Raw genomic sequence first — 25613 nt, 5'->3', positions numbered from 1 at the left:
AACTTAATCTCACACTCTTGCACTCTGTCCCTGACCCTATGCCACTGTCCTGAATCTCTGGCATTAGGGAAGAAAAGGAGACTGCATGGCCCCTCTTCCCACTCTCCTGTCTGGGGGTCAGGCCTCATTTGCATGGAAATGTGCCTGGCAGCCTTTGCACTGCAGGACAAGAAAAACCCCTTTCTCATGTGGATTTCCTAGCTGGAAGTTTATTACGTTCACCTGGCAGAGTGTTACCTTTGGCATATTTCAGGAGGAAAAGAGGAAGGCTGTGAAAGCCAGTGCTGTTCACGCCAGACCTGAGGAAACAGCCAGCTCCAGCCGACTCAGGAGTCTGGATGTTAGGATAGGCAGATATTTTAGCAGAACCTGTGGCTAGTGCTTGCAGCCAACCTCCTTAGCTAACCAGCTAAGCACCTCTGCTTAGCACAGAGCTGGGCTGGTTTTGGCCCCATGTGGAGAAGTGCAACACAGGACATGGCTTGCTCAGCCCCAGCTTTGCAGGTGGAAGAGCTGACAACCCTGGTCTGCCTGGCTGCCACAGCACTCATATCACAGCTAGCAGAGAGGATTGCATGAGCTTTCCCCTAGTTCGGTTCAGACAGAACCAGCCAGGGCGCCTTAATTTAAGTTAACCTGCATAATTTTGCCCAAAGCAAGCACAGGGAATTTCACTCTAATTACTCCACCAGCCATCTGAGGGGGATCAGCCTCCAGTGGGAGGGGTAAGTGAGAGCAGGGAGACTGAAAACCTCTTCCAGAGCTGGGTCTAGAAGAATAAAAGTCCTTGTGGCCCAAACCATGAAAGAAAACCCTCCAAGAAATCCACCAAATTGCCAGGGCAGGCAGGAGGAGCAAGTCTTCCTAGCAGCAGGCAAAGAGGCTTTTACCTCTTGAGCCTAGAGGAAAGGAGAGGTAGAGTTTGTGCAATTTCCATCTAAAAAGACAGAGAGGGCCTTGAAGGCTTATCATGGGAATGAGCAAGAGAAGCCAGTAGGATTACTTGGGAGCACAGAGCAGGCTGGAGGTAGGAGAGGGGCCCCCTCCAGTGAGCAATCAAGGTCAGGAGGACACCAGGGAAATAGATGTTGCCCATGCTGGGACATGGGGCTGCCATGAGAAACTGTAAGGGAAAATGGCAACTTGCATGACCAAGTGTATGCCCTGTTGAAATACAGAAAATCAAAAGAATGAGAAGAGTCTGCTGCCTCTCAGTGCTTTATCATGGCAAATGGAAGAATCAATTTTCAGCCCCCTTCAGGCCCTGGGGCCACCCAGCATCAGGGAGGAGAGGAGAGGGGAGGAGTAGCACAGCTGTCTCAGTGCACAGGTGTTACCCCTACTCACGTACAAGGGCTCACCTTGAAAACAGGCCTGGCTCCAGGCAGGCAGGCACTGAGCTCCAGGGCTGGCTGTGAGCCAGAGGAGCCACAGCTGCCCTCAGCCTGAAAGGAAGCAAGGCTGGAGAGGAGGAGGTGGGGCACTGGAAAGGATGCCAGCTGCTTGACGGAAATGCAGTCACTTAAACCTGCTGCTCTTACCTTGGGAAATTCCATATTCCTTCCACAAATGAAATGTTCCTTTTGCAAGCTTGTTTTGGTGGGGTTCCTGCCTCCACCCAGGCTGTATAAACAAAACCAGTGCTGAAAGTAAAAGTACCTGTCCTGCATTATATGCAGGGCTCCCTTCACTTCTTATGTTAACTGTGGTGTGACAGCCACCTTCCATTTCCTCAGTAACAGTGCACAGCTAAATCTTTGCAATGTGAGCAGCACGTGCCATCCCATGTGGGCCCTCTGAGAGACAGCTGACATGTCCCAAATCACCTGCTGACAGGTAGGTGTCTTGGTGACTCAGCTCTCATGACCTGTTGCTGCTCATCAAGGAGAGCTTCACCACTTCCACTCTATCTAAGCCAGCAAGGGAAGTGTTTGAGCTGATTGTTCTTCTCTGCTTCATGGACGCTTTATGTCACATCTGAGCTGACAGTCCCTTCTTTATTCCATTTCCTTTGAATGCAGAGAGCTAGGGGGTGGATTTGCCGTGAAGTCGCTGTAACTGGTAACATGCTGCACTGAACACAGGCACAGCAGAAGAGCTATGAGGAGAAAGATCCAAATACTGAAATGGGAGAGGATCCCACTTTGAAGGACCAAAATCAAATGCCAGTGTGGAGTTGCCATGAAGCAGCCAGACAAAACCTGGTTTTGAAATGTACTACATTACATTGCCCACAACGGCTATGAGAACACAGAAAAGCTTCTCAGTGAGGGTCGGGTTGGGGGCAGAAACACAGAAACTGAACATGGGGAAAGGCAATTGTCAGGCAGCCAAAGAAGATCAGGGCAGAGAGGGACGGACGAAGACTTTGCCTGAAATAACTATAATCACAGCAAAATTACACCTGGATCAAGCTGATGCAATTTCTACCTGGATGTACTGGATTTCAGTGTAAATGGGTGTGCCACACAGATAATTTAATTTTTTTTTTTTAAGTTTTTTGTTTGTTTGTTTGCTTGCTTTTAGGTGTTTGGTTTTTTTTCTCAGAAAGTGGAGTGTTTCCCATGGTAACTTGCAATGAAAAACTCCTGTTCCTGGGTTTGGAAGGAAGAGACTGGGGAGAAGGCAGGACTTTCTCTTGGGCTTGGGAACAGCCAGAAGGATCGTCTTTCTGACCTCACTCTCTTTTTCTTTTTTTTTTGCTTTGTGTGTGCCTGGCTGCTGCAGGAGCTGGGGGAGCTGCTGTTGCAGCTCTCATGGAAGACTACAGCAGCAGAGCTGTGCCAGAGCTGGTGCCTAGCCACTCATTTGGCCTGGACTGTGGTTTCCTGGGGAATCATCCAGACCAAAGAAAACACAGTGCACCTGATGGCTCTTATTGAAGAGTTTCTCACTTCCCTAGTGCAAGCAGGCAGTGTCCTCCACTGCTCTCAGTCCAAGCTGGGACCAAGCTGCCTGGCCAAGAGGAGGATTCTCCCACGCCCACTGCACTGAGGTGTCTCCAGGCAGGTGAGGGGAAAATCACTCACAGCTTAGTGCCTTGTGCCATTTTCTGGTTCATATGAACTTCTCTAAGGCTATTCTCATCCACTTTCATAGTGATTCAAGTGGAAAACACTGTTGGGGCCTGAGTTCTACTGAGTGTACAGCCTCAGAGGGCCACATGCTGATTGGAAGGTCAGTGACAAACAGCTGTGCTCCCCATCCTAGTCCCCTTTAACCCCCCTGTAGCACTCTGCTGCTCTGAAGCACTGCAGAAGCAGAAGGTTTGGTCCATGAGCTGAGCTGAGCTGTCTTCCTCTAGTCCAAGTGTCAGTTGCGATCTCCCCCACTCATTTGCCTGGAGGAGGAAACATTTGAGGATGTTTCCAACAAGCCTGCAGGAGCTGGGTGGAAAACACACACATCTGTAAGTTGGATTGGTTATTTAGGAAAAAAGGATGAAAACCAATCCCATGGGAACTATAGGACGGATGGTCTGCAGTCCTTATGTGAAAACAAGGCACATTCCTCCCATTTTTTCAGCCAGCTTTGCCTTGCAGCTGAACACAGCAAGAGACCTTGGTAACATAACATTTCCCTGGGCATGTTTCCCCTCCCTTCCTTTTTTTAAAACTTTTTTTTGTCCTTTTTTTCTTCTGATTGGTTGTATGTGGCAACAGCTGCTTTAGGAGGAAAGTATTGCCATGGCCTCAGCATCCACTGGTTCAGCTTACTCAGCTTCTCCTCAGGGGGATTTCTAGAGGAAGGTAATCGGCGCTGTGGCTAAAGCAGATGCCTTCAGCAGTGAGCAAATAATCCCTGACCTCCAGAAGAGGGGCAAATGCACTTTGCTAAATGAACTATTTCACACAGTCCACAGTAATGCTTTGTCCCTGTCCTGCTGAAAGCAGGGGGAGGAGAACCAAGGCTTCTAGTCCTAATTCTCCAGATCCCGCAGATGACTAATCAGGCTTGAGGGGTTTTGTGGTATTTAAAGGGATTTTCCTCTTTCTGAAAATAATATTTCTACTAAAGTTTAAAATGCTGTTAAGTGCTGGTTGTACAGCACCTCTTCTCCATTTACATGCTGAGTTTGTTTTCCCTTGCTCCTTATCTGCCTAAAACCAGGAACATTTTGGCCCAAAAAGTTTGAAATTTTGTGGGTTTTACAAGCTGCCTGTGCCCAGAGGCACTGTCTATTGTCCTGACAGAATGGTGGAGGATAAAAGGAGGATTTCTCCCTCCTCCTCATACCAGAAGGTTCTCCCGGGGAGGCGAGTCTGCAGAGACTATCGTGAATGGAGCCGCACCGAGTGCTCTCCCTTTTTGGTGCTCAGAGGACACTGTGTGGTTGTGAGATGACAAAGGCACTGCGTTTCAGGAAGAAGAAAAGCGGAAGGAAACTGTGCAAGACAGGGGGTTCCCAGCCTATGACACTGCCTTTAAACACGGTACTTTTGAATGGAGGAGAAGTCTGGGAACAGGGAAACCAGGAGGGGGTTTTGGTACCTTTACTTCTCCTTGCTGAGCCAGTAGTTGAGATCCCAGTTGAGGCTGTGGCCACGTCCCCACCGCGGGCAGCCCACGGCAATCACCGGGCAGGCCCTCACAAGCCAGGTGGGATCCTGTAAGCCGCAAGAGGCACACAAACCATCTCCTGCCTCATTTGCTTCTGGGCCACTCATATCATCTGCAGGGAATTTTGCCATTATCTGCACTGTGGTATTTGAAATGCAATTAGGTTTGAGCTGCAGATGGAAAGATGTCACTGCCCATCTGACCACAAGAGGTAAAAGCATAGACTGGACCAGTCTAGTCCTATCAGAGGAAACCCCATTATTCACTGTATGGAAGGGAAAAAAAACCAAGGAAACCACACCGTCCCAAGGCAGCCGCAAAGGCCATGGTAGTTCTCTGTGCTGAGCAGATACAGCTTGGCTGGGCTGCAGGAGGGTCACAGGCACTAGCGCAGAAAATCTTCAGAGGGGGAAGGACTCTGAAAAGGCCGTGCATGTTTGTGGAGATTTCCACTGTATTTACAGGATCTGGAATCAAGCTCAACCCGGGGCTTGTTGAATGTTTGCTGGCATGCTGCGCAGTGCAATTACCAAGCGTGGGAATTCCCTCCAGGGTGGAGCCTGGTGCCATAGGTGTGTACGGATAAAAACAAGCCCAGGTTTTCCCTGCTTCTTTCAGGGTGGGCCTCAGAGCAACGGTGGGGAAAATTACCTTAAAATGTTTCTCCCCAAGTTGGTAGAGGAGTAATTAACTGCTAAGTATATGGAAGTTAGAGGGGACAGGATTAGGACTAGCAGTGATTTAACAAATTTCAAATTATCCTTATCCTGGTATTTTGTAATTTACTTCCAGAAGAACTTCTCATCATTTTTGTCTCCAGAAAAGAGAACTGATCCATTCTCTCAGATCTTAAAACATGCCTGTGACCTGGGCATGAAAGGTTTTTAAAGACAACTGAAAATTGTTTATAGAAGTTGATCAGTTTGCAGAGTCCACTCCCTAAACATGTTAAAAAATGGTTGGAATAATCATAATTTAAAGTTAAGAAGAGGAAAGAATGAAGGGTGGCAATATTTCTCACTGTTAGCAGTGGCAGAAGGTCTTCAGAAACCAGCAGAGATGAGAGGCTGTAGCTGTAGGGGAGTTAACAAACCACCAAGTCCTGTGGACCCACCTGCCACAGGGTGAGCAGCCAGGACTCAGGGGCTGGTGGAGACATGTCCACCCCATTGCTATTATTGGTGAGACTGCACCATGCAAGGACATTTTCAATGAAAATTTCAAAGCACAAATCCAGGAGAAACTAGCCAGGCAGGTTCTGCTGCAACTATATTTAATGCTGTTCTGAATCCTCTCCCACAGCCCGTGGCAGAAGGCTTGTGAGAGCACAGCAGTGCTTGGGTTGGCTTCCTTTCTACCTCAGCTATCCTCACATGACCCTGCTTACTGAGGACAATGCTGTTTTCTTTCCCAGCTCTAGAAACCAACAGATATGCAAAACTGAGTGCCCAGGTTTTGTTCAGTTATTGTAAATACTTGTTGTGTTAAATGCCTATCTTTCAGTATAGGTGTACTTTAAGAGTTTTGCTGTATTTTATTTATTTATTTTCAACAGACCTTAAGGTACATCCGAGTCAGAACATTATGGGAGAGCAGAAAACAACACACTAGCCAGCACAACTAACCTGTCTCAGCAGCTCCACAGTATTTGTCAAGACCAAAGGGAGGGAGCTGGAGACTTTCAGGAGCTGGAGCAATTCCAGGCAGCAACCACAGCTCTTAAATGCAGCCCTTTCAAAACAGCGGTTTTTCGCAAACTGAACGAAGCACATGCATAAGGAGTTTCACGCTCTTTGTATGGCTGTGAATGGGGCGGCACCTACAGAGTGGCTGAAGGACCGTCTGGAGGGTTGTGCTTTAGTGCTGGAGAGTGCCCTGAGCTAGTGATGTGCGTGATGTTGGCAAAAAGCAATTATTTATTCTCCTAGGAAACAGTCCATCTGAAAATGTATCTGAAAATACCAACACAATATAACCGTAGCAACCCACAGTATGTGGCACAACCAAATCGAGGGGTGTGCTTTTTGCACTCTGACAGGATGATAAAACAGCAGCCTGTGCTAACTGGGTCCTACCCTCCCTGTTTCCTCAAGATCTTATCCCTCTCTGTTCTAAAAGCATTGGAGCCCATGCAACTGTGTGATGAGCCGCTGAGCTGAGACAAAAGTTAATCCTGCAGCAAAGGGATGAGCACTGGCCCAGAAGGGCCCCCTGAGCAGTGTCAGCTTGCATTCACATGGATGCCAGTGCTAGCACAAAGGCAGTGTGGGACCAAGCAGCGGCTGAAGGCAGCTGTTTCTGACGCTGTGGACCTGTGCCCTTGCCTGCTCACACCAAGAGCCTAATGTCATGCACCTGAGTCTAGAAGCTCAAACAAGGCTCTTTGCCCACTCTGCAGTTGCAGCACATCTTGGTCTTTCCAGCACCTTTGAAAACTCCATGTTCCCAGCAGAGCTGGATTACAGCAGGTATCTATCAACACATGTTGATTCTTGTTACAAAGCACAAGTGTCCGTGTAATGTTGTGGTATGTGTTTTGATTTGCTACCAAAGTGGGGAAGCATCACACACTCGTTATTATCTGCATTTGAAATAAACTGTAACATCATTTTGCAAATATGTACTTCATCAACAGAAGCAGTTTCTCAATTGCCCTGCTGAATGCATTGCACATGCTTTTATTTATCAATATGTCCAGCATCAGTGAGCAGAAAAATCCATTCTATTCTATTTTTCTCTATTAGTAACTAAACTCCCCTCTTGAAATTGGCCTTTGCTACTTCATTCATGTAATACAGACCACTTGTAATGCTACTTATCATTAATTTCTTTTGTTATCTTCCTTTTTTCAACAACCTTGTTCTCTTTCCCTTACCTGCATACCAGGACATTCACACCATCTGGGTCTGTTTTTTTTTCTTCCCCATCCAGACTTACTTTGCAGCCCATCTCTGTAACTCCTGACTTTGAACTTGCAGACCATTAAGGCACTTCATACAGATGTCCCCTGATGAACTAATTACCTACACAAGAGCCCAGGTCTGTTTCCTGTGTTGGAGTGAGAAAGATGTAGGTGTCACTGCAAGGTACTCTAAGTAGGAAAAAAAGTTTAAAAAATTACTTCCTGGTAAGTACTCTTGTCACCCATGGGATATAATTATTTTTGCACCTCCAAAGCCAATTCTACACTACTTTGTACTTTATTTACTTGCTTTGTTACTAGGTAAGCGAGGTTAGTAATGGAAACTTCTCCTGGAGACAGAAATGGGGAACATCATCACCTAATCTTTTAATAAGCATTCAACAAACATTTCATGCATGCAGACACCCACCAGGCGCAGCAACCCGGAGCTACAGGCTGAAAAAAATCCACTGGAGATTGAGGTTTCAGGCAACTTGCCACTACCTTGTGGCAAGTCAGGCAGCCTTCCTGATCATCACTGAAAATCCTCCCTTCTCTCCCATCCTTTCTGCTAACAACTTTGACTCCAGCAATCCTCACCCTGCTTCCTGTTACCTTCAGGGGCAGTGAGTAACTAAGCTAATGTGGTAGCCTATTTTCAAGGTTCACCACATCCTTAGATGAGAAACTTTTTTTGTTTTTTTTTTTTTCTGTCAGCAGGCATTTTTAAATACTGTTAACTGAAACTAGGCTAACATTCAATGCAAATACATTTCTTCACAATGCCTTAAAGGTATGCAAGGCTACAGGTGGTTTAAGGGACATCGACAGAAAAGGAAAATAAAGAAAGGCTGCCCTTCCCATTTGTGCTAAAACCCAATGCAAGGCAGCTGCTGTCCCCTCTGGCAGCCAGTTTGCTGCAGGTTTTCTTGATACCGTGTTGAAAGTTCTGGCTTCCTAAATGACCTAACAGTGCACTACCCAGAGAGAACCCTTGCCTAGCCAACCATCCCAGCCTCCAGTTAGATTCCATGAAGGAGGTTTCTATGGATTCTGAGAACTAATATCCCATCTTTCCCCGAAGAAAATATTTACTTACAAGGCAGAATTTTGACTGTCACTCCTACCAGGTCTGCCACCATTTTAACCAGACCCTGTTTATGGATCCTGTGCTGCACTGCCCCCTGTGCTGGTATTATTATTGCAGGACCGGTATCAAGGTTAAATCAGTGTCCACACTGAGCTATTGCTCCGGCTCAGTTTTGTTGTTTTGTTTCTTTTAAACATAAGCTTGTTTCCATATCAGGTTCCCTGGGTAACCCTGGAAATGTCTGGGCTACACAGTGGTTACAGAAACAGAGGAACTGAGAAGGAGCTGCTGTAACAGCACTGTCCCCAGAGAAACCTTCCTCAGAGGAAATGGGAGTAGTCTTGATGCTGCCCAAGTGAAGGCTCGAGTCACCTGCTGACAAAGGCAAACACAACTCTGGTGAGCCAGGTGTCATCCTATAGGTCTAAGTCAAAGACTAGCCAGGGGGATTACGAGCTATGGAAACTCCTGTTCCTTTGGTGATGCAGGCTGTGGTTTCACAGTGGCTTAACGCAGAGGCAGTGCAATCCCATTTCTCTCATCCCTCTTTTACACCTGCACTACAGCCAATTTGATCCCAGAGCAAGACGATTCAGGTCACTTATGCAACAGAGAATTGAACGAAAATACCCAATGTTTTCCATCAATTAAGTAAAGAGAATGGCTCTTTACAAATGTAAATAAGCACGAGTGCTTGCTGAAGGAAGAGCTGGGGAAAAAAAAAAAAACCAACAGGGAGATTGAGCACACCTGCAAGCATCACAGCAACATCAGAGCCACTGAATGGCATCCCTATTCATCCTCATGCAATCCCAGTCCATGCACATTCATGCCATTTTTCTCCATCAGCTAGCAAATTTGACTCTCTAACTTGAGAGAGGCTTGCTTTCTAGTCTAAGGAATCTCATAAAGGATTAAATACCTTATGTTCACAACTCTCTATGCCACTGGGTGTCACAAGAGTCAGTTTTCTGGAAGAGGAAACAAACACAATTTGCTGGCAAAAAAATTGAAGTCTTGGTTTGCGTATGCTAATCTGCACTGCATACTATCCTGCTAAAGGCTCAGATAGAAAACTTCATTCCAGAGGCTTGTGGTTTAATGAACGTATCAGCTAAGCCACAATGACAGGTGAAAGATGGCCATGTAGTGCATCTGCAGTGCCAGGAAGATCAGCCAGGGCTGGCAGGTTCTAAAAAGAACCAGGAGAAAAGCACTAACCCCAAAAAGTGGAAGCACACACTACTTGGAAGATGACTCAATTCTGCCAAGCAGTTAGCTAGATTTTGACTTAGGGATATGCTGGCTTATTTATTCATCAGGTTTATAGTGAAGTACATTAGAGTTGCCATTTTTAACATTGCAGCACAGAATTTTCATAGAAGATGGGGACATGGGTAAGACTATTACTAAAGAAAAGATGACTGCTAAGAAAATCCTAGTGAAGAGCAGCAAATACTGCTAATACTGAGGGGTTTGACAGTCACTTAAAAATGCAAGTTTATCTATATATACTACAAAGGACAGGTTAAAATGTTTCATGGGGTTTTCTAAAATATGAGAACCACAATAAACAAACAAAGTCCAGACTATTTTAAATAGCTTTGCATAAGCATGTGATGATACTTGTTTTAGTTTGGGCACGAAAGCTTCACTGTTCCAGCAGATCCTGAACCACAGGATGTCTTGCATTGTTTCCAAGTTGTTTGGGTTACAGCAAAACAACAGAACAGAACAAATTGTTACTAGCAAGAACTGGCTGGAACAAGTAAAAATTCCCATCTGAAAAAGCAAAAATTCACTGATTACAAAATGAAAAGCAATGCCCCTACCGTTACTACCCTGGTAGTGTAGCTTTTTTCCTAGAAGAAAACATGAATACTTTCATGAATATGCTTCACAAAACTTGGTCTCATGACCCAGTAAGGCTGCTGTTTTACAGAACTCAAAATAGCATGCTTTGCTTCTGTGTCAGGGGAAAAAATGAGAAAGTTATGTACTTTTTTTCTTCAAATGCTAGAAAATGACAGACCTAGTTCTTTCACCTTGCTTTCAACAATGTGTGCTGAACCAAAATATTTCTTATTTGGTAAACCTGGACATTGATTTAATGCAAAACAGGACAGAGAAGGTAGAGAAGAATGCTGCATATTATTCCATGTCATTAAAATTGTTATATCTATATGTACTCGCTCCATCTGAACTCCCCATCTACCCGTCCTTAGACTGTCATCAGCTTTACAGTGAAAAGATATGGCAAAACATTGTGCATTACACAGGACCACATATGCTCTTAAGACATATCTGAAATCCTACAGCAGTTGACTACTGCCTGCCTTAACAGGATTGTTGTGTGTTAAGAGAGGGTCTTATGAGTGGAGATTGGCCACAGTGACCATGAAGCAACGGAGTCTAAAATCTGTGTTGATATGAGGAAAGTGCCAGCAAACTTAAACTCTAGACATGAGGAGAGCAGATGTCAGGCTGCTCAGAAAACTAGTTAGTAAGGTCCCCTGGGAAAACGCATTTGAACACCTAAAGGACACAGTCACTGGTCACAGCCAACACAGCTTCATGAGAGGAAAGTCCTGCTTGTCACACCTGATTTCCTTTTATGACAAGATGTCTCACCCAGCTGATCAGGGGAAGCGAGTTGATACAATTCTTTTGGATTTCAGTAAAGCTTTCGATACTGCCTGTCACAGGATCCTTCTGGACAAAATGTCCAGCACACAGCTGGATAAACACATCCTGGGAGCAGCTGGCTCCCCACTGAGCTACTTTGTTTATAATACATACCATTACTGTCTTTGAGGCCCCATTTGCGTGGAGGGAGGGAGGTTACTCATAAGAAATCCAAATGATTTTCAGAGTTCAGTAAATACTGATTTACCTAAGCTGACTGCATGTACCTGGCATTTGCATGTTTACACTACACCACAGATAAAGAACACTGGTATTGTAATGTGGACAGTTACCAGGCTGTGCAGAGCCAGTCCAAATTTAGTACAGGTAACACTGATGTGGGTCTGGTATGCAAATAAAACTTGATCCTATTCCTGTTTAACTACTTACTTGTGTGCTCACACTGGAACTGCATCTGTCAGTTTTCCGCACTGGCACAACAAACCACAAATACCTGGAGCAATCCCAAGTCTGGTATCACTCTTGATAAGCTCTACCCAAACTAGAAGCACCACGACCATACCACACATACTCCAGTTTCTTTGGAAGTGCCAGGTTTGGAGCAGCAGGTGATACCAGGTACAGCTCAGCACTGGCCACAGCTGTACAGCTTGGTTGCAGGTGGTATCTGCTCCAGGGAGTGAAGAATGTAATTATGTGTTATGTGTGATACACAGGGGTTTCCCATTCAGTCAGGTATGCCCAGCTGCATTGCAGCCTTATCTTCAGTAACAAAAAGCTTTGACTTTTCCCCATTGTTAATATGAAAAGAGAACCATGAATTTTCTCTACAGGGCAAAATACTAGCAAAAATGCCATTTCAACTGCTGTGACTTTACCTTTCCTTATAAAAAAAGGCAACGTTCACCATCAATATATTGTAGACAGCTTATTTCATAATCTCTGAACACAAGACAGGATGTTCTGCATTGCAAAACAGGCAAGGTATGAACAAACACCCACGGCTCACCACCTGTGTTATACAACCCCATACAAGCTCCAAAATTTAGAATTAAAGGACTTGCAGGGAATTTTGATACTGAATACTATGCAAATATGCTCTAGTCATATGGATCACCGATTACCATCTTCCCTTTAATTTTTGTTCAAGAAGTCATTAGTGAAGTTTTCTATAAATTATTAAAGGTGATCAAGAACAAACTACCAGTGGATGATATTTTGTGGCAGACTAAACCACGACCTAAGTCTACTCAAGTTCCAGGTTGTTATACAACTGGAGTATTAGGAAGAAAGGCCCTAGGGGTTTTCAGACACACAGCCATCACTGGCAGCTGAAACAACAGAGATCTTTCTGAATGTGCCATTAGTTGCATAAATGTGCCAACTGTTGCACAAACCTACACAGAATTCTCAGATAACCAACCCAAAACCAGAAGCAGGGGTGCTTATCTTACCATCTACACTACACTATCTGACATGAGGGAAGCTGAAATTTGGAGGCACGAATAGAAATCCAAGTAGCTTTGTGAAGTCAACAACTCACTATACATCCAAATCTCTTCAACTCAGTTATCACATAAGGTTAGCATTATCTTTTATTAAAGCCACCAAACACAGAATTGCATCTTCTTTGCTACAATGAACTTGAAAAATACACTTTCAAGGGGCTTTAACTGTAAAGCACAAAGAAAAAAATTAACCAGTTTCTGACAACTTATGAGGCCTTTGCCAAATGCATTGAAAAAAATCAGAGAATTTTGGAATAATTAAAGCCAATATGGGAAAAGTACAACAGAGGAATGAAGGTAAGAAGTTACATTAGCTTGGCATTCTTTCAAGGAGACTCGTGTGCAACAGCTAAAACTACCTGGTAATCTTCCCTTTCTCCTCGGTGCCTCCTCCCTCACAACTTCATCATCTCCCTATTTACTGCTGAGACTGGAACCTCTTCAACTGAAGCAAAACAAAAAGGCATTTTTCTTCACTGCTGTTTTTGCAGTCTCGTCTCCAAACCCAAAACCTCTGAAGGAGCAAGGGGAATTGCTTCCCAGCATCAACGTTGCTATTGATGGACTTTGTCTACTGGCCCCATCTAGCCCAAACATTGTTTCTGGCACTGCCCAAAGCCTCAAAACCTGGTAGGTGACTAACAGCCAAAATCCCAAAGTACACTACATATAGAATATTTTCCCTAAATAAATGCCAGGTTAGAGCTGTTTAATTATAGAAGACATCTCTTAAATGCACTCCATGCACTCCCAATAAATTAGTCCAAAGGACTGGGACTCACAGCTCAAGCTTTTTCCTTCAGCTTTTGCACTATATCCTCATATAAACGTGAGCAAATAAGGTCTTCCTAATCTCCCCACAATTAAACCAGTAATGTTGTAAGGCTTTCAACATCAGGCCATGGAGAGAATGAATGTGAATGTAAGAATTATCTCAAGACACACACACACCACAAAAACTGATATTAACTCTACATGAGGAGCCAAATAGATGAAAAATACAGATCAGAGTATAAAATTTCTTTAAAAATACAAATAAAAGGCAAGCATCACAGAAACACTAAAAGTCATCAAGCATTTTGATGACAATTTCATAGAACTGGAAGTTTAAAAAATAACATTAAAAGAAGACACCAAGAATTTCAAAAACCTCTGTTTTATTTGTACAGAGTAAAATACATCATATAGCGAACACTGTTTTCCACCCATAATCTAAAACCATTATTAAATGTTTTCTTTTCACCAAACATCCTGGCCAGAAGCACAGACAATGGAAACAGGAACGCTAATTAGTCTCTCTCTGCCAGAGCTACAAGGTGCACATCAATCTCTGCTTCTGTAAGGATCCTGAAAGAACAAAAAGAAATCTTAAATAGCTTAAATGATTCTTTCCCTTAAGCTCCAATATTACAACCTAATATCTATACAAATAAGTTTTACAGCAATGCATCTTTCTGCCCTTTAAAGCCCTGCTGCCAGGGCCACAGGCTGACATTCCAATTCTTTTGAAAAATAAAGGAAGAATCAAAGGCACTAGAGATCAAGGAGGTAACAAATGATAGAAAATGAACAAATAATTCTTTGTGAGTAATGCATTTGCAAGTTGAGACCTAGTGAGAAGATAGCACTTGACCCTTGAGTGGCAGTAGGAAAGGGGTCATGCAGCTCCTGTGTGCTTTCTCACAAACACTGAGCTGTTCTGTTGTCCTCAGCACACACCACCAAATGCAAAACCACCCATCACCACCATGTCAACCTTAAAAACATTAGGAAGGAAGCACTTAAAAGATTGAACCTGTGGACCCCAAACGCTTGAAGCCTCTCTTCAATCCCCACTTACCAAGTAGTTAGACTACACTAACAGAGGACTTTGTCCCCCATTTAACTGTTCCTCTCTTTCTTTAAAAAAAAAACCAAAAAACCCAATAAAAGACTAAAGCAGAAATAACTGAATCCCTCTGCAGCAAGCCAGACTTACCTAAATTTTAGGTAAGCCAAACTTGGAGGGTTCTTTTGCATTATAAAAAACCCCCAAAACTTTTTCTCCCACATTTCATTCATACTTCTGCAGCTATAGACTGTGTTGTGAGAAGGCTGTCAAGTACACTGTATCCCATGTGAAGCCTTCCAGGTGTCTTGATACACTGACCAAGCAATCTTGGTGCACAGAGTGCACTGCAGGCAATAATGGAGGAGGGAAGAAATAGCAGGTGCCTTGCTTTCATGCTAGATGGGAATGCAGCATACTCAGAAAGTAAATAGTTCAGCCATTTTCAAATCACTAGTGATTTTTTAAATCTATGATCTTTTTAATCTTACCAAATTTAAATACAGTATTTCAAACCATACAAACCCATAATCTATTGATTACATTTTAGATGTTCAGAAATGCTAACAGTTAAAAGATGAGCAAGAATAATTTAAAGAGTCAATTTAGAAAAGGATTAAAGAATTTAAGTGACTTGTAAATATTCCGTAATATAAACCAGACTTTACTGCATTAGTTAGCATTACTATGATTTGGAAGTGGACTCCAGACACCAATACTATGAACAATTATTATGCTTCTAAGCATGAAAACACTTCTACACCAGATGTAACTACATTTCAATCACCAGAGAAAACAATACCCTTTTAAGAAATGAAAGAGAACACTTTTCTCTACTAAATCCTTTAACCATGTCACACATTTTAAAACTGTGGGGGTTTTTTTACACAATGTTTTCCACCCCTACACATTTTGAAGAGTTACAAGTGAAAAACCCTTCAAAATTTCAACTTCTGAAATTTATCTCTTTTTCTCAATTTACAGTTACACAAGAAGGTAAAACTAATTGCACACAACCAGAGAAACACACTAGATTTTTTCAACACTGACCACTTACCTGAACTTAGGATTTTCCACTGTGACTACACCAACTTCTATTTCTGAAGGTTTGAAATCAATGGATAGTACAGTAGACAGGCATGTTATTGCTGTCTGAAAGATGACAAAACCCCCTATCATTAAAAAGAAAGCACTAAGGCTTTTTTTTCTTAGTAGACATAGCATTAACAACTACCCTTCCTTCTGGTTTAAAGTTATTTCCTTTCACTTCAAAATCTCAGCTTAGAAGTTCCAAATAGCTTCCCCTTGCTACAGAATACAGTCCCTCTCCAGCCCTTTCCCTAAAAGGCCCAATCTACAAAAAGCAAAGGGACATGTTTTCATAGCAGAAAAAACACAACAAAACCAAATCCTTTTATCATGCAAAGATACTGTCTGAAATGCCTTCTAATACGAAGATTGTTTTAAATGTTACTAAAAGTTAAGTCATACTGGTATCCTCAAAATCAAGCACTGTAGTAACCAAACACTAGCTATAGTGGGAGTGCTACAATTATAGAATCTGCTTCAGCTAACCTAAAGCAAGAAAAACAGATTAGATGACTATTCAAACACTTGAAGAATACTTTCAAGCGATTTTCTGGTCAGAATAGCTATATGTGCTCTGGCAGCAATACAGAACTGTAGGAAAAGAGGAAATGCCTAACTGCATTTCTCTACATTGCAAGCCTACATGCAGCATATTCATTAAAAATACTTTTAACAAATTTTCATTTCCTTCTGCTGGCCTACCTCTACTGTTTGTTCATATGTCCAGTCAAATTTCTTCTTTACTTTCTTTTCAAGAAAGCTGGTTGACTCTGTCTGTTTAACTCCTGCAGCTGTGGCCTTGAATCCACAATAGTAACCTGCTGGATCACACTTGTATACCTGAGGGCCGTGTTCTTCATCAATACCAATCAAAATCATACCTTGAAGAGAAAATTTGTTAATTTATTTATTTCCCCAACTTTAGCAATTTAATTCAACTGAAGAACAGAATGGATACCGCTCTCTGCAAAAAAACATGCAGGCACAGCAGTTCATCTTTGGGAATCAGTCCCGTGGCTGGAGCTGTGATTTCCTTTTTATCCCTAATTTGCTATTTCTTACCAACATCACATTACCAGGTGTGCAACTCCATTTAGCAGACACTGTGTTTCTGTCATTCCCAAAGAAGGCTATTCATTAAACATACAAATGTTTTTGCCATGCTCAGTGTGTAGAGAACCACAAAGTCAGGAAATACAACAGTTTAATCCTGATACAAAGTTTACCCAGCCACAGCTCATTGTGTTATATGACACAAAAGTGTAAACAATAGTTCTATTACCATGTGTCTTTTTCCAGAAAGCAACTTCACAAACATGCTGAAACCAATAGAAATATTAAAAGATTTATATTTTCATTTAATTTATATTTCTTGTTTGCAATCCTGAAAAACACTGCATTACATACCTTTTCCTCTTTAAATTAAAAAAATCTGAAATGAAAACTGGAAACATCAGGACATAACTGAGTCTTTGAAGACCATCTGACTAAGTGTTTGGAAGCTGGATAGTTTTCAAGTAACACAAACTGACCACGTCACTGAGATGCACCTGCGTTCACCCTCACTTCTTGATTTACAGCTGCATTGTCTCAATATGCATAGTAAAAAAATAAGTCAAAAGCAATACTTGCAATGAAAACCCAAACCAGAACAAAGTAATGGTTTTCAATATTTACACTTGTGTAACTTTTAACTAGTAGTTAGAGCTGATAAACTTCTGAGCAGCAATACAATAGAAAAAAAAATCCCCTCACATTTTCAAAAAAGGCTAAGGGAAGTTAGGAAAAATATATTTTTATTCATGTATTTTAAAAAAGAAATTTCCAGTAGTATCAAGGCATGGGAAATACCAAGGGAAGAAAAAAACAATCCTTCCTGAAAACTACAAGCACACAAGCATAGGAAAATTGCCCCATCATGGAAACTGTGGTGCAACCCTGAATGTTGCTTCTTTAGTCAGAAGTCTTAGTGCCTACTATGATTACAAGAAGTGATTCATCAATTCTGAAACTATTCTCCTTAAAAGGAAAAAAAAAAATCACCCAAATCCAACCAACCAAAAAGAAACCCAGACAGAATGTTTAACGAAAAAGTAATTGAGGAAACCTGTTAAGTCTTTTACCTCAGTTCCTGAACAGCCTAACAGCACAGTTATAATTTGCTTACAGCCAAACATAAGAGAAAAAACAATTCAGAACCAACCTCAGAACATACAGATGACCAGGAATATCTACCAAAAATGACTCAACACACAACTTTTTTTTAAGCTGCATTTGCTGCTATAAAACAAGACATGTAGAATTATTTGCAAGGGAAATATTTTTAGGCACTTTTTCTCTACATTATATATATGATGGCTAAGTTAGGATCAAAAATTATGCAGATCTGTCCTATACATACCACTTAGATAAAAAAGCCACAAAACCTGCACAAGGATAATTGCACTCTGCATCTCTTATTTAACAGTGATGTTTACCCAGATACAATGTATTGGGCTTGCATGGCAAGGTCTTGGTGTAGTGAGAGGACTACAGGGCTAGCTTCTGTGAAAAGTGGCCAGAAGCTTCCCCTATGTCCAAAGGAGACAAAGCCAGCTGGCTCCAAGGCTAACCTGCCGCTGGCTGAGGCTAAGCACATCCACAGTGGTGGTAGTGCCTCTGGGATAATGTATTTAAGAAATAAAAAAGAAGGAGATTGCAGACAAAGAAGAGAGGAGTGAGAATATGTGAAAGGAACAACTCTGCAGACACTGAGGCAAATGAAGGAGGGAAGGAACTGCCAGAGCTGAGATTCCCCTGCAGCCTGTGGAGAAGACCATGGTGAGACAGCTCTGCCCCTGAAGCCTATGGACATCCATGGTGGAGATACAGCCACCTGCAGCCCCTGGAGGAGCCCACGCTGGAGCACGTGGATGCCTGAAGGAGGCTGTGGCCCCATGTGAAGCCTGTGTGGTGCTGTGGAGAAAGGAGCCCACGCTGAAGCAGTCTGTTCCTGAAGGACTGCACCCCACGTAAGGTGGACTCCTTCCTAGAGCAGTCTGAAAACACAACTGCAGCCTATGGGAAGGACTTGCTTTGGAGAAGTTCATGGAGGACTGTCTCCCGTGGGAGACACATTGGAGCAGGGGAAGAGTGTGAGGAGTCCTCCCTCTGAGGAGGAAGTAGCAGCAGAAACAATGTGCTACAAACTGACCACAGACCCCATTCCCATCTCCCTGTGCTACTGTGGGAGAGGCAGAAAATCAGGAAAAAAGTTAAACCTGTGAAGGAGGTAGCAGGAAGTTGTTTTGAAGATCTGGTTTTACTGCTCAGTATCCTATTTTTATTTGCTTGTTAATAAATTCAATTAATTTTCCCAAGGTGAGTCTGTTTCGCCCATGGTGGTAATTGGTGAGTGATCCCTCCCTGCCCTTATCTTGACCCACAAGCCTTTCATGGTATTTTTTGTCTTCCATGTCCAGCTGAGGAAGAGAGCGATGGAGAGGCTTTGGCAGACACCTGGCATCCATCCAGGGTCAAGCCACCACAAACAGACAGGGTTATAAAGATCATCTCCTGCTCACAGACATCACTGCAGTGTGAACAGAGCAGTCCCCAAAGACTAAAGTGAAATAGTATCAGAGAGGCTACATCATCTCAAATGCTGAGTCAATGGTAACATCATTGCTCCAATTCAAGACTTAAAACACTGCTTTCTCATTCACCTGTTCAGCCCTCTTACTCCCTCAATTATTCATTTTGAAAATGGGTGAGAATTTCTTATATACAAATTTGCAAACTTAGACAAGAAACAGAAAAGATAATTTTCATACGCTATACTTACAGCAACCAAGGGGCCTCATTTCAGCATTCTGTGTATAGACCTGAGAAATATCTGCAATCCTTTTACACAGCATATCCACAGGGATGTCATATCCATACTTGTACTTCCAGTTAGCAGCCTCATAGCGGGCTCTCTGCACCTGGGATCTGCTGTCAGCTAGACAGAAAGAACTAATATTAATTTCACTGAACATGTACCATGTTTATTTCTAGCATTGCCTGAGAATATAAATTCCAGGTCCAACTTTACATTGTCTTTAAATATATCCATTAGAACTAGGTAAGATCTCCAAAACCAGACTGAGTGGAACAAATGTCCTAGAGCACTTATTTATTTTATATGATGTAACGCTGGTAAACGACATAAAAATTTTGACATATTTTAGATACTTAAAAAAAGATGGTGAATTAAATACCTGTCATTCCTGTCATCACACAGCCAATATTTTCAGTAATCTTGAATAAATGAGTCACTGTGCTGGAATCCAGTAACTTGTCCTAAAGAGGAAACAGAAATAATGTAATAGCAAACACTGTCCTTGAAGTAAAAAGACAAAAAAGAAAAAAACAAACAAAAAAACAAGACAAACTCTGAATGCTCTGTTTTTTACATAAATTCTGAATGCTCTGTTTTACAAAAGGACCCATAGCAGCTAAAAATTGTCTTTCAGGCTTTCCACTTTTTACTGCTGTAGGCATGAGAAGGAAGACATTGGAGAATGGGGAAGATTAAAACCACAGTATCTGGAGAAGGATATGAGCAAGAACATGATCAACAGCACAGTCCTCTTCCCTCTGAAGAAACTTTGAGAATCCACATACAAAAGCTTGCTCTTTTACTGCATGCTGGCCTTCAAACATAAAAGAATTTCCCCACTTTGTCAACAGTACATCATCACTGAGCTGAAACACTCATTAAAACCTGTTCTACATGCTATTGGTATAACATTTTCTCAGCAGGAATTAAAGAAATCAGGGAACTGGTTATGGACAGCTCAGTGCTTACAAGCCAGAGCAATGAATGCATGCTCAATTCAGCAGGAGCAACTTCTATTTTAGCTTTACCCCTTCAACAACTACTGAGAAAAACAATATTGTAGTACTTAGTGAAAAAATGTACAGTTGAGCACTACATGGAGCTAGAACTTGTAAAAAGCAGAATGATAATTAGATATTCAGTTCAAACAGATATTGTCAGTGTTAACAAGTACAATATCAGTATTGCTGAGTCTCACCCCCACCTTTTCTTTCCTCTCCTTCCAGACTTCCCCTCAAAAACAGGCTACTTACAGGTACTTTCTTCTGTGTTACAATTACTGCAGAATCTTTCCCACGAACAGCTACAGATGTAAGTCCACCTTGGTTTATGGCCTTAAACGCATATTCTAGAAAAATATATGAATGTTAGTAAAAAACTTGTGTCAGAGACACTAGTATAATAAACTCTGACACACTTTCCCCCAACACATGAATCTCGCCAACTTATGGCCTTTTTAATACTTTAATATTTGTGCAATACTTTGTATCCTTAAGGTCTTTAGTACAATGTGCATTGACTCTCTTCACAAAACCACTGCCACTGCTTCCTTCAAATGTTTCTTATAATTTGATTTTTTGTTCAGTTCCAGCTTAACAATAACAGAATAACTTTTAGAACAAAAAGGCTATTCTGAACTTGATCAAAATTGTCCAACCTTAATCTACAGTAACCATAAATTCTTACAGAATTTTTGACATGGAATTTAGTATTTTAAAGGATATAAACTTCTAATCTACTGATATAGATGGAAACTGATATGATGACACAGGAGGCAAAGGAGACAGGTTTTAACCTTACTATCATATTTTCTGACTTGACATTCAAACACTGCAATGCTTTTATTCACTTTTTATAATGAAAGCTACACAGATGCCAACTAAACAGTGTTTTATTCATGTAAGTACAATGGATTAAGAAGCAAACACTGAGGTAATAATCATGAAATGATCCATGAAAAAAATTTCCCTTGATTAATGGTTTCAAAAGCCTTAGGAACAACAACTTTAAAAACTGTTTGTCTGGCAATATTTGATAAACATTCAGAACTTCCTAATATCTGGCTGAGTCGCAAGTTTCAGAGAGCAGCTAAAAGTAGGTGAATTTTTTTGTTAGCTATGCATGTGAACCCAAAATTTAGAACATGTCTACAAAGAGCACAGTAAATTGCTAAAACTATCTTAAAATAATGGGAGCAAGAAACTTGTCTGTTTTAAAAGCTGCACTCAGATCTATGGAAGGGATTGCACAACAGAAGAGCAATAATATGAAGATGAAAAAAAATCAAATCTTGCATCTTAATATTCAGTCTGCTGAGTCAGTGTTAAGGAAGGGCTCATTGTTCTGTATTTATGGCACAGTATTTACTACTCTCAGACATCAGAGCATTTACTGGTTACCCAAATGTGCCATAAAGGATGTTCTTCCTTTCCCTCTGTAGAACTCCGCTCACCTGGGATGATCAGTGCCAGCCTACAGCGAAGCACAAAACCCAGTGAGGTACGAGCCAGCACTGCCCACAAACTGGTCATGCTTGAAGCCCCAAGCCCAGGCTTTGCAACACTTGTCTATTTATCTGTACAAACACCTGAAGGGAGGGTGTAAAGCACATGGACAGAGCCAGCCTTTTTTCAGTGATGCCCAGTGACAGGACCGATTCAGAGGCGATTGGAACAAACTGAAACACAGGAGGGTCCACCTAAACACCTGAAAACATGTTTTTACTGTGATGGTGATTGAGCACTGGCACAGGTTGCCTGTACTACTCACAACCCATCTGGATGCAGTCCTGGGCATCAAGCTCTGGGTGGGCCTCCTTTGGCAGGGGCTTGGGGCCTGCTAATCTCCAGAGGTCCGTCCTAATCTCAGCCATTCTGTGGTTCTGTGACACTTAGGTGGCAGCAGGAATAAGTGCCCTCACAAACCAGTTTTTGCTCACAACTATCAACAACCAGGCTTGCTAAACTGCAGTCCCTTCTGGCCATTAGGTACTATTATCACCTCGTTTTCAAAGAAACATGCCAAAAGGTGAAGTGGCTCTTACAATGTAACAAGTCCAAGCTGCTACTGCTGTTTTAAGTCTGTTTACTGCTATGGAAGTATTTCAGTAGCACTGCAGACAATCTCTCTCAAAACAGCAGCCCCTTGCAGTTCCCTGAATACATCACAACAGTCAGAAATTTGACTGCAGTAATTTTCTTCACCTCCCAAAACTCCACTTAAAAGAAACATCACCTTTGAAATAGAAACTAATAGGTAGCAGGAGAACACTGATGCTCTGAGGGATTTTAACCACAGTAATGTGAAATAACTGTTTTCTAATATGAGATCACTTCAAAGGCACATGAGTTTTCTGAGCTTCGAAAGCAGAAGACAGACCTAAGACAAAGTATAGGCATTTCAGTCCAATATCACTATGCTGGAAATCTCTGTTCCCATACTGCCAAATTCCAGAAATTCCAGAATTGCCTCAAGTTTTAAGGCAGTCTTAAAGCAGCACATGTCCATGCTCATCCTTGAGAGCCCCCAGCTAATCTTAATCCAGCACAGGGACAAAGATGAAACAAAACCACCTAGATCTGGACATTTGATTGCAAGCAAACATGAGATTTCTGCCTGAGGCTAGATGCTGGGAAACAGCAACACCCATGTGGCACCATGTCGAGTTACTAGCCTGGCTGCAGGCAAAGTGAGCTCATTCTTGCTTGAAGTTAACTATGCACATCTACGTATTTTTCTTCCTATAGCACATAGGTACTTAAAATAGCTTTAAGACAGCTTCAGACTGTGTGCAGAAGCTCTCAAATACACATGCAGATACTTGTTTCTACGACACTCTTAAGAGATATGGAGGTACTACACGCTTCTCATACATTAACCTAATGGCTAAATATATCCCAGAGGTAGAAAACCAAGGCTTGGTTTCCTCTCTGCTACAGAATGCAGAAACCATTCCCAACGAGTAAGTACAGTGACAGAGACAGTGAAAAGTGATGCAGACCAACCAGCCTGTTTTAATGGCAGCGGAAGGTTGGAGACCTGGCCTCTTCTGTGACAGAACCACTGACACCCTGTGTGAGGAAGGGCTGTCCCTACCACCCCTATGTGTAAGGCTCACCATGCAAGCTGCTTGCAAGCATTACACATGCTCCAGATATATGACAGCATGCATATGCAGGTATCTAGTACAAGTAACTTTCTGTCTGTGTACAGACACCTCCACACAGGCACTTTCCTAATTCTTCCTTGCAGAAAGGACTGCTCGAGACTGGGCCACCTGTCCACGAGGCCTAATCCACACAGGCTTCTTCCTGAGAAAAACTCAAGGGCAGTCACAAAAAAACCTATATGGCTGCCACAGGCAATTCATGCAATCTGGTCCCAGCAAAAAAGATCTCTCCTTTCCTGGAGAACAAACAGATGTAAGGACATAGCATGCAGTGGATGTGCAGTGAAGCCACTGCAGCTGGGGAAGACAGCATCTGGATGATGCTGCAAAACAGTTCATCTGTCCCTGTTGTGAGGATCCTCCAGAAACACTCTCAAACTACTGTCCTGCCAGACTGTGAGCTGAACTGTGCTGTCATCAAGCATTCTACACAAGGAGCACCAGGATGTGCTTCCGTACAACCTGGTGCATTGCAAAAATAGGAATAACAGAATCAGAGGCCTACAGAAGGAGCTGAAGCTTGGCTTCAGATTTTTCCAAGGAATCTGGAAACAAAGGATGCTTGCTGCTATCTCACAGGCCACAATGCGCAGAAGACACGGCATTCAGGTCTAACAAGAAAGCGCATGGGTTACATCCAAGAACTGACTTTGTCACTCTGGCATGCAGGGTTTGAGGCAGTTCAAATCCCATTTCAAACAGCTATCATAGTTCCCAGATCCCAAAACACAGCGCTCCGAGGCTTGGCAAGATTCACTGAAAGAAACACGTAAGGGGGAATAAACGCCTCTGGATAGCTGCAAGTTCGGTCTCCAAGCATCTGAAATCAAACAGCGAGGACTCAGAGGAGGTCGCTCCCCGTGGCGGGGGACACTTGAGGGAGCCCACCACGGCTCTAAGTTTTCCTTATCTCATGCGAGGATCCCTTCCCCGGGCCCCACGCCGGCACGACCGGAACCGCCGCTGCTCCACGCTCCCACCAGGCTTCTCCCACACACCGCGGGACGAGGCCAGGTGGGAACCGAGACTCCCGAGCCACGGAAGGCGCCGCATCTCCCCCCTCCGCACAGGCTGCCGGGCTCGGCGGAGCTTTCCCGAGCCGGCCACAGCCCCGCTCGGCCGGGAGCGGCGGGGGCGCGGGCAGGCCGGGCCCGTGACGGGGCAATTCGGCGGCGGCCCCGCGGGCCCGGACACGCACCGACTTGGTAGAGGCGGCCCTCGGGCGAGAAGATGGTGATGTGCCGGTCGAACCCGGCGCTGGAGCCGCGGGACATGGCGGGAGCGGCGCGGGAGCGGCGCGGGAGCGGCGCGCGGCCGGGGGGAGCTGTCCGCGTGCAGGGCCCCGCCGCAGCCGCAGGCACCGCCGGAGCGCTTCCGGGTCACGCGCCCACCCCGCGCAGGCGCGGAGGCGCGCGCCGCTTCCGCACCGTCACGCTCCGGCCCCGGCGCTGCGCATGCCCGAGCCCCGCGGCCGCCGCGTCGCGGCCCGTCCCGCCCGGGGCGGGCGGAGCGCGCAGTTGTGTCAGCAGCGGCGGCGGCGGCGGCTGTGGCTGCCCGTGGCTGCCCGGCTCCGCGGGTGCTTCTGATTCATGGAAACCTGAAAGCCCGTCGGACGTGCCTCAGGGAATGCGCACGGAAACAGCAGGAAACGGAATAAAAGTATCATCGCGGCATCTATCGACACTGGATAAAAGAAAGCAAAACCCCTCCTAAAGTTCCAAACTAAGTATTTCCACGTGTCCTCTTCAATGAGAATGACTTTAAAGCGAATACTTAAAAAAAACTTGAGATACTCATAGGTAGTTGTTGCCGCAGCTGCGTTATAATGCGATGTTTAAAAGACTTTTTGTCGGTGTCCAGTGCAAAGGGAAATTCCCCAAATTTAAACTCGTGAATGTATGCTCTTTTTGCCTTTCAACATCTTGGAATTCCCCTACTCGTTGTGGGAAGGCATTTCTTTAAA

The 25613-nt window shown here is 43.5% G+C and overlaps 1 protein-coding gene and 1 long non-coding RNA gene across 2 annotated transcripts; one reads left to right on the top strand and one right to left on the bottom strand.

Moving 5' to 3' along the window:
- The first annotated feature begins 6153 nt into the window (after nt 1-6153).
- LOC138110817 (uncharacterized) lies at nt 6154-10092 on the top strand. Its single transcript, XR_011151087.1, has 3 exons — nt 6154-7028; nt 7492-7687; nt 7784-10092. It is a non-coding gene; the product is annotated as an uncharacterized lncRNA (long non-coding RNA).
- Nucleotides 10093-13846: 3754 nt separating this feature from the next.
- PSMA6 (proteasome 20S subunit alpha 6) lies at nt 13847-25053 on the bottom strand. Its single transcript, XM_069017812.1, has 7 exons — nt 24849-25053; nt 20736-20830; nt 19862-19943; nt 19447-19602; nt 16326-16504; nt 15592-15686; nt 13847-14053 (listed from the first exon to the last, which is right to left on the bottom strand). The coding sequence occupies exons 1-7, from the start codon at nt 24922-24924 to the stop codon at nt 13996-13998; spliced, it is 741 nt and encodes a 246-aa protein (XP_068873913.1). The 5' UTR covers nt 24925-25053; the 3' UTR covers nt 13847-13995.
- Between the last annotated feature and the right edge of the window lie 560 nt (nt 25054-25613).

The sequence above is a fragment of the Aphelocoma coerulescens genome, chromosome 5 (genome assembly GCF_041296385.1).
Source record: "Aphelocoma coerulescens isolate FSJ_1873_10779 chromosome 5, UR_Acoe_1.0, whole genome shotgun sequence".
In the NCBI taxonomy this organism is placed as follows: domain Eukaryota; kingdom Metazoa; phylum Chordata; class Aves; order Passeriformes; family Corvidae; genus Aphelocoma; species Aphelocoma coerulescens.
This window is presented reverse-complemented; position numbering and strand designations above follow the sequence as displayed.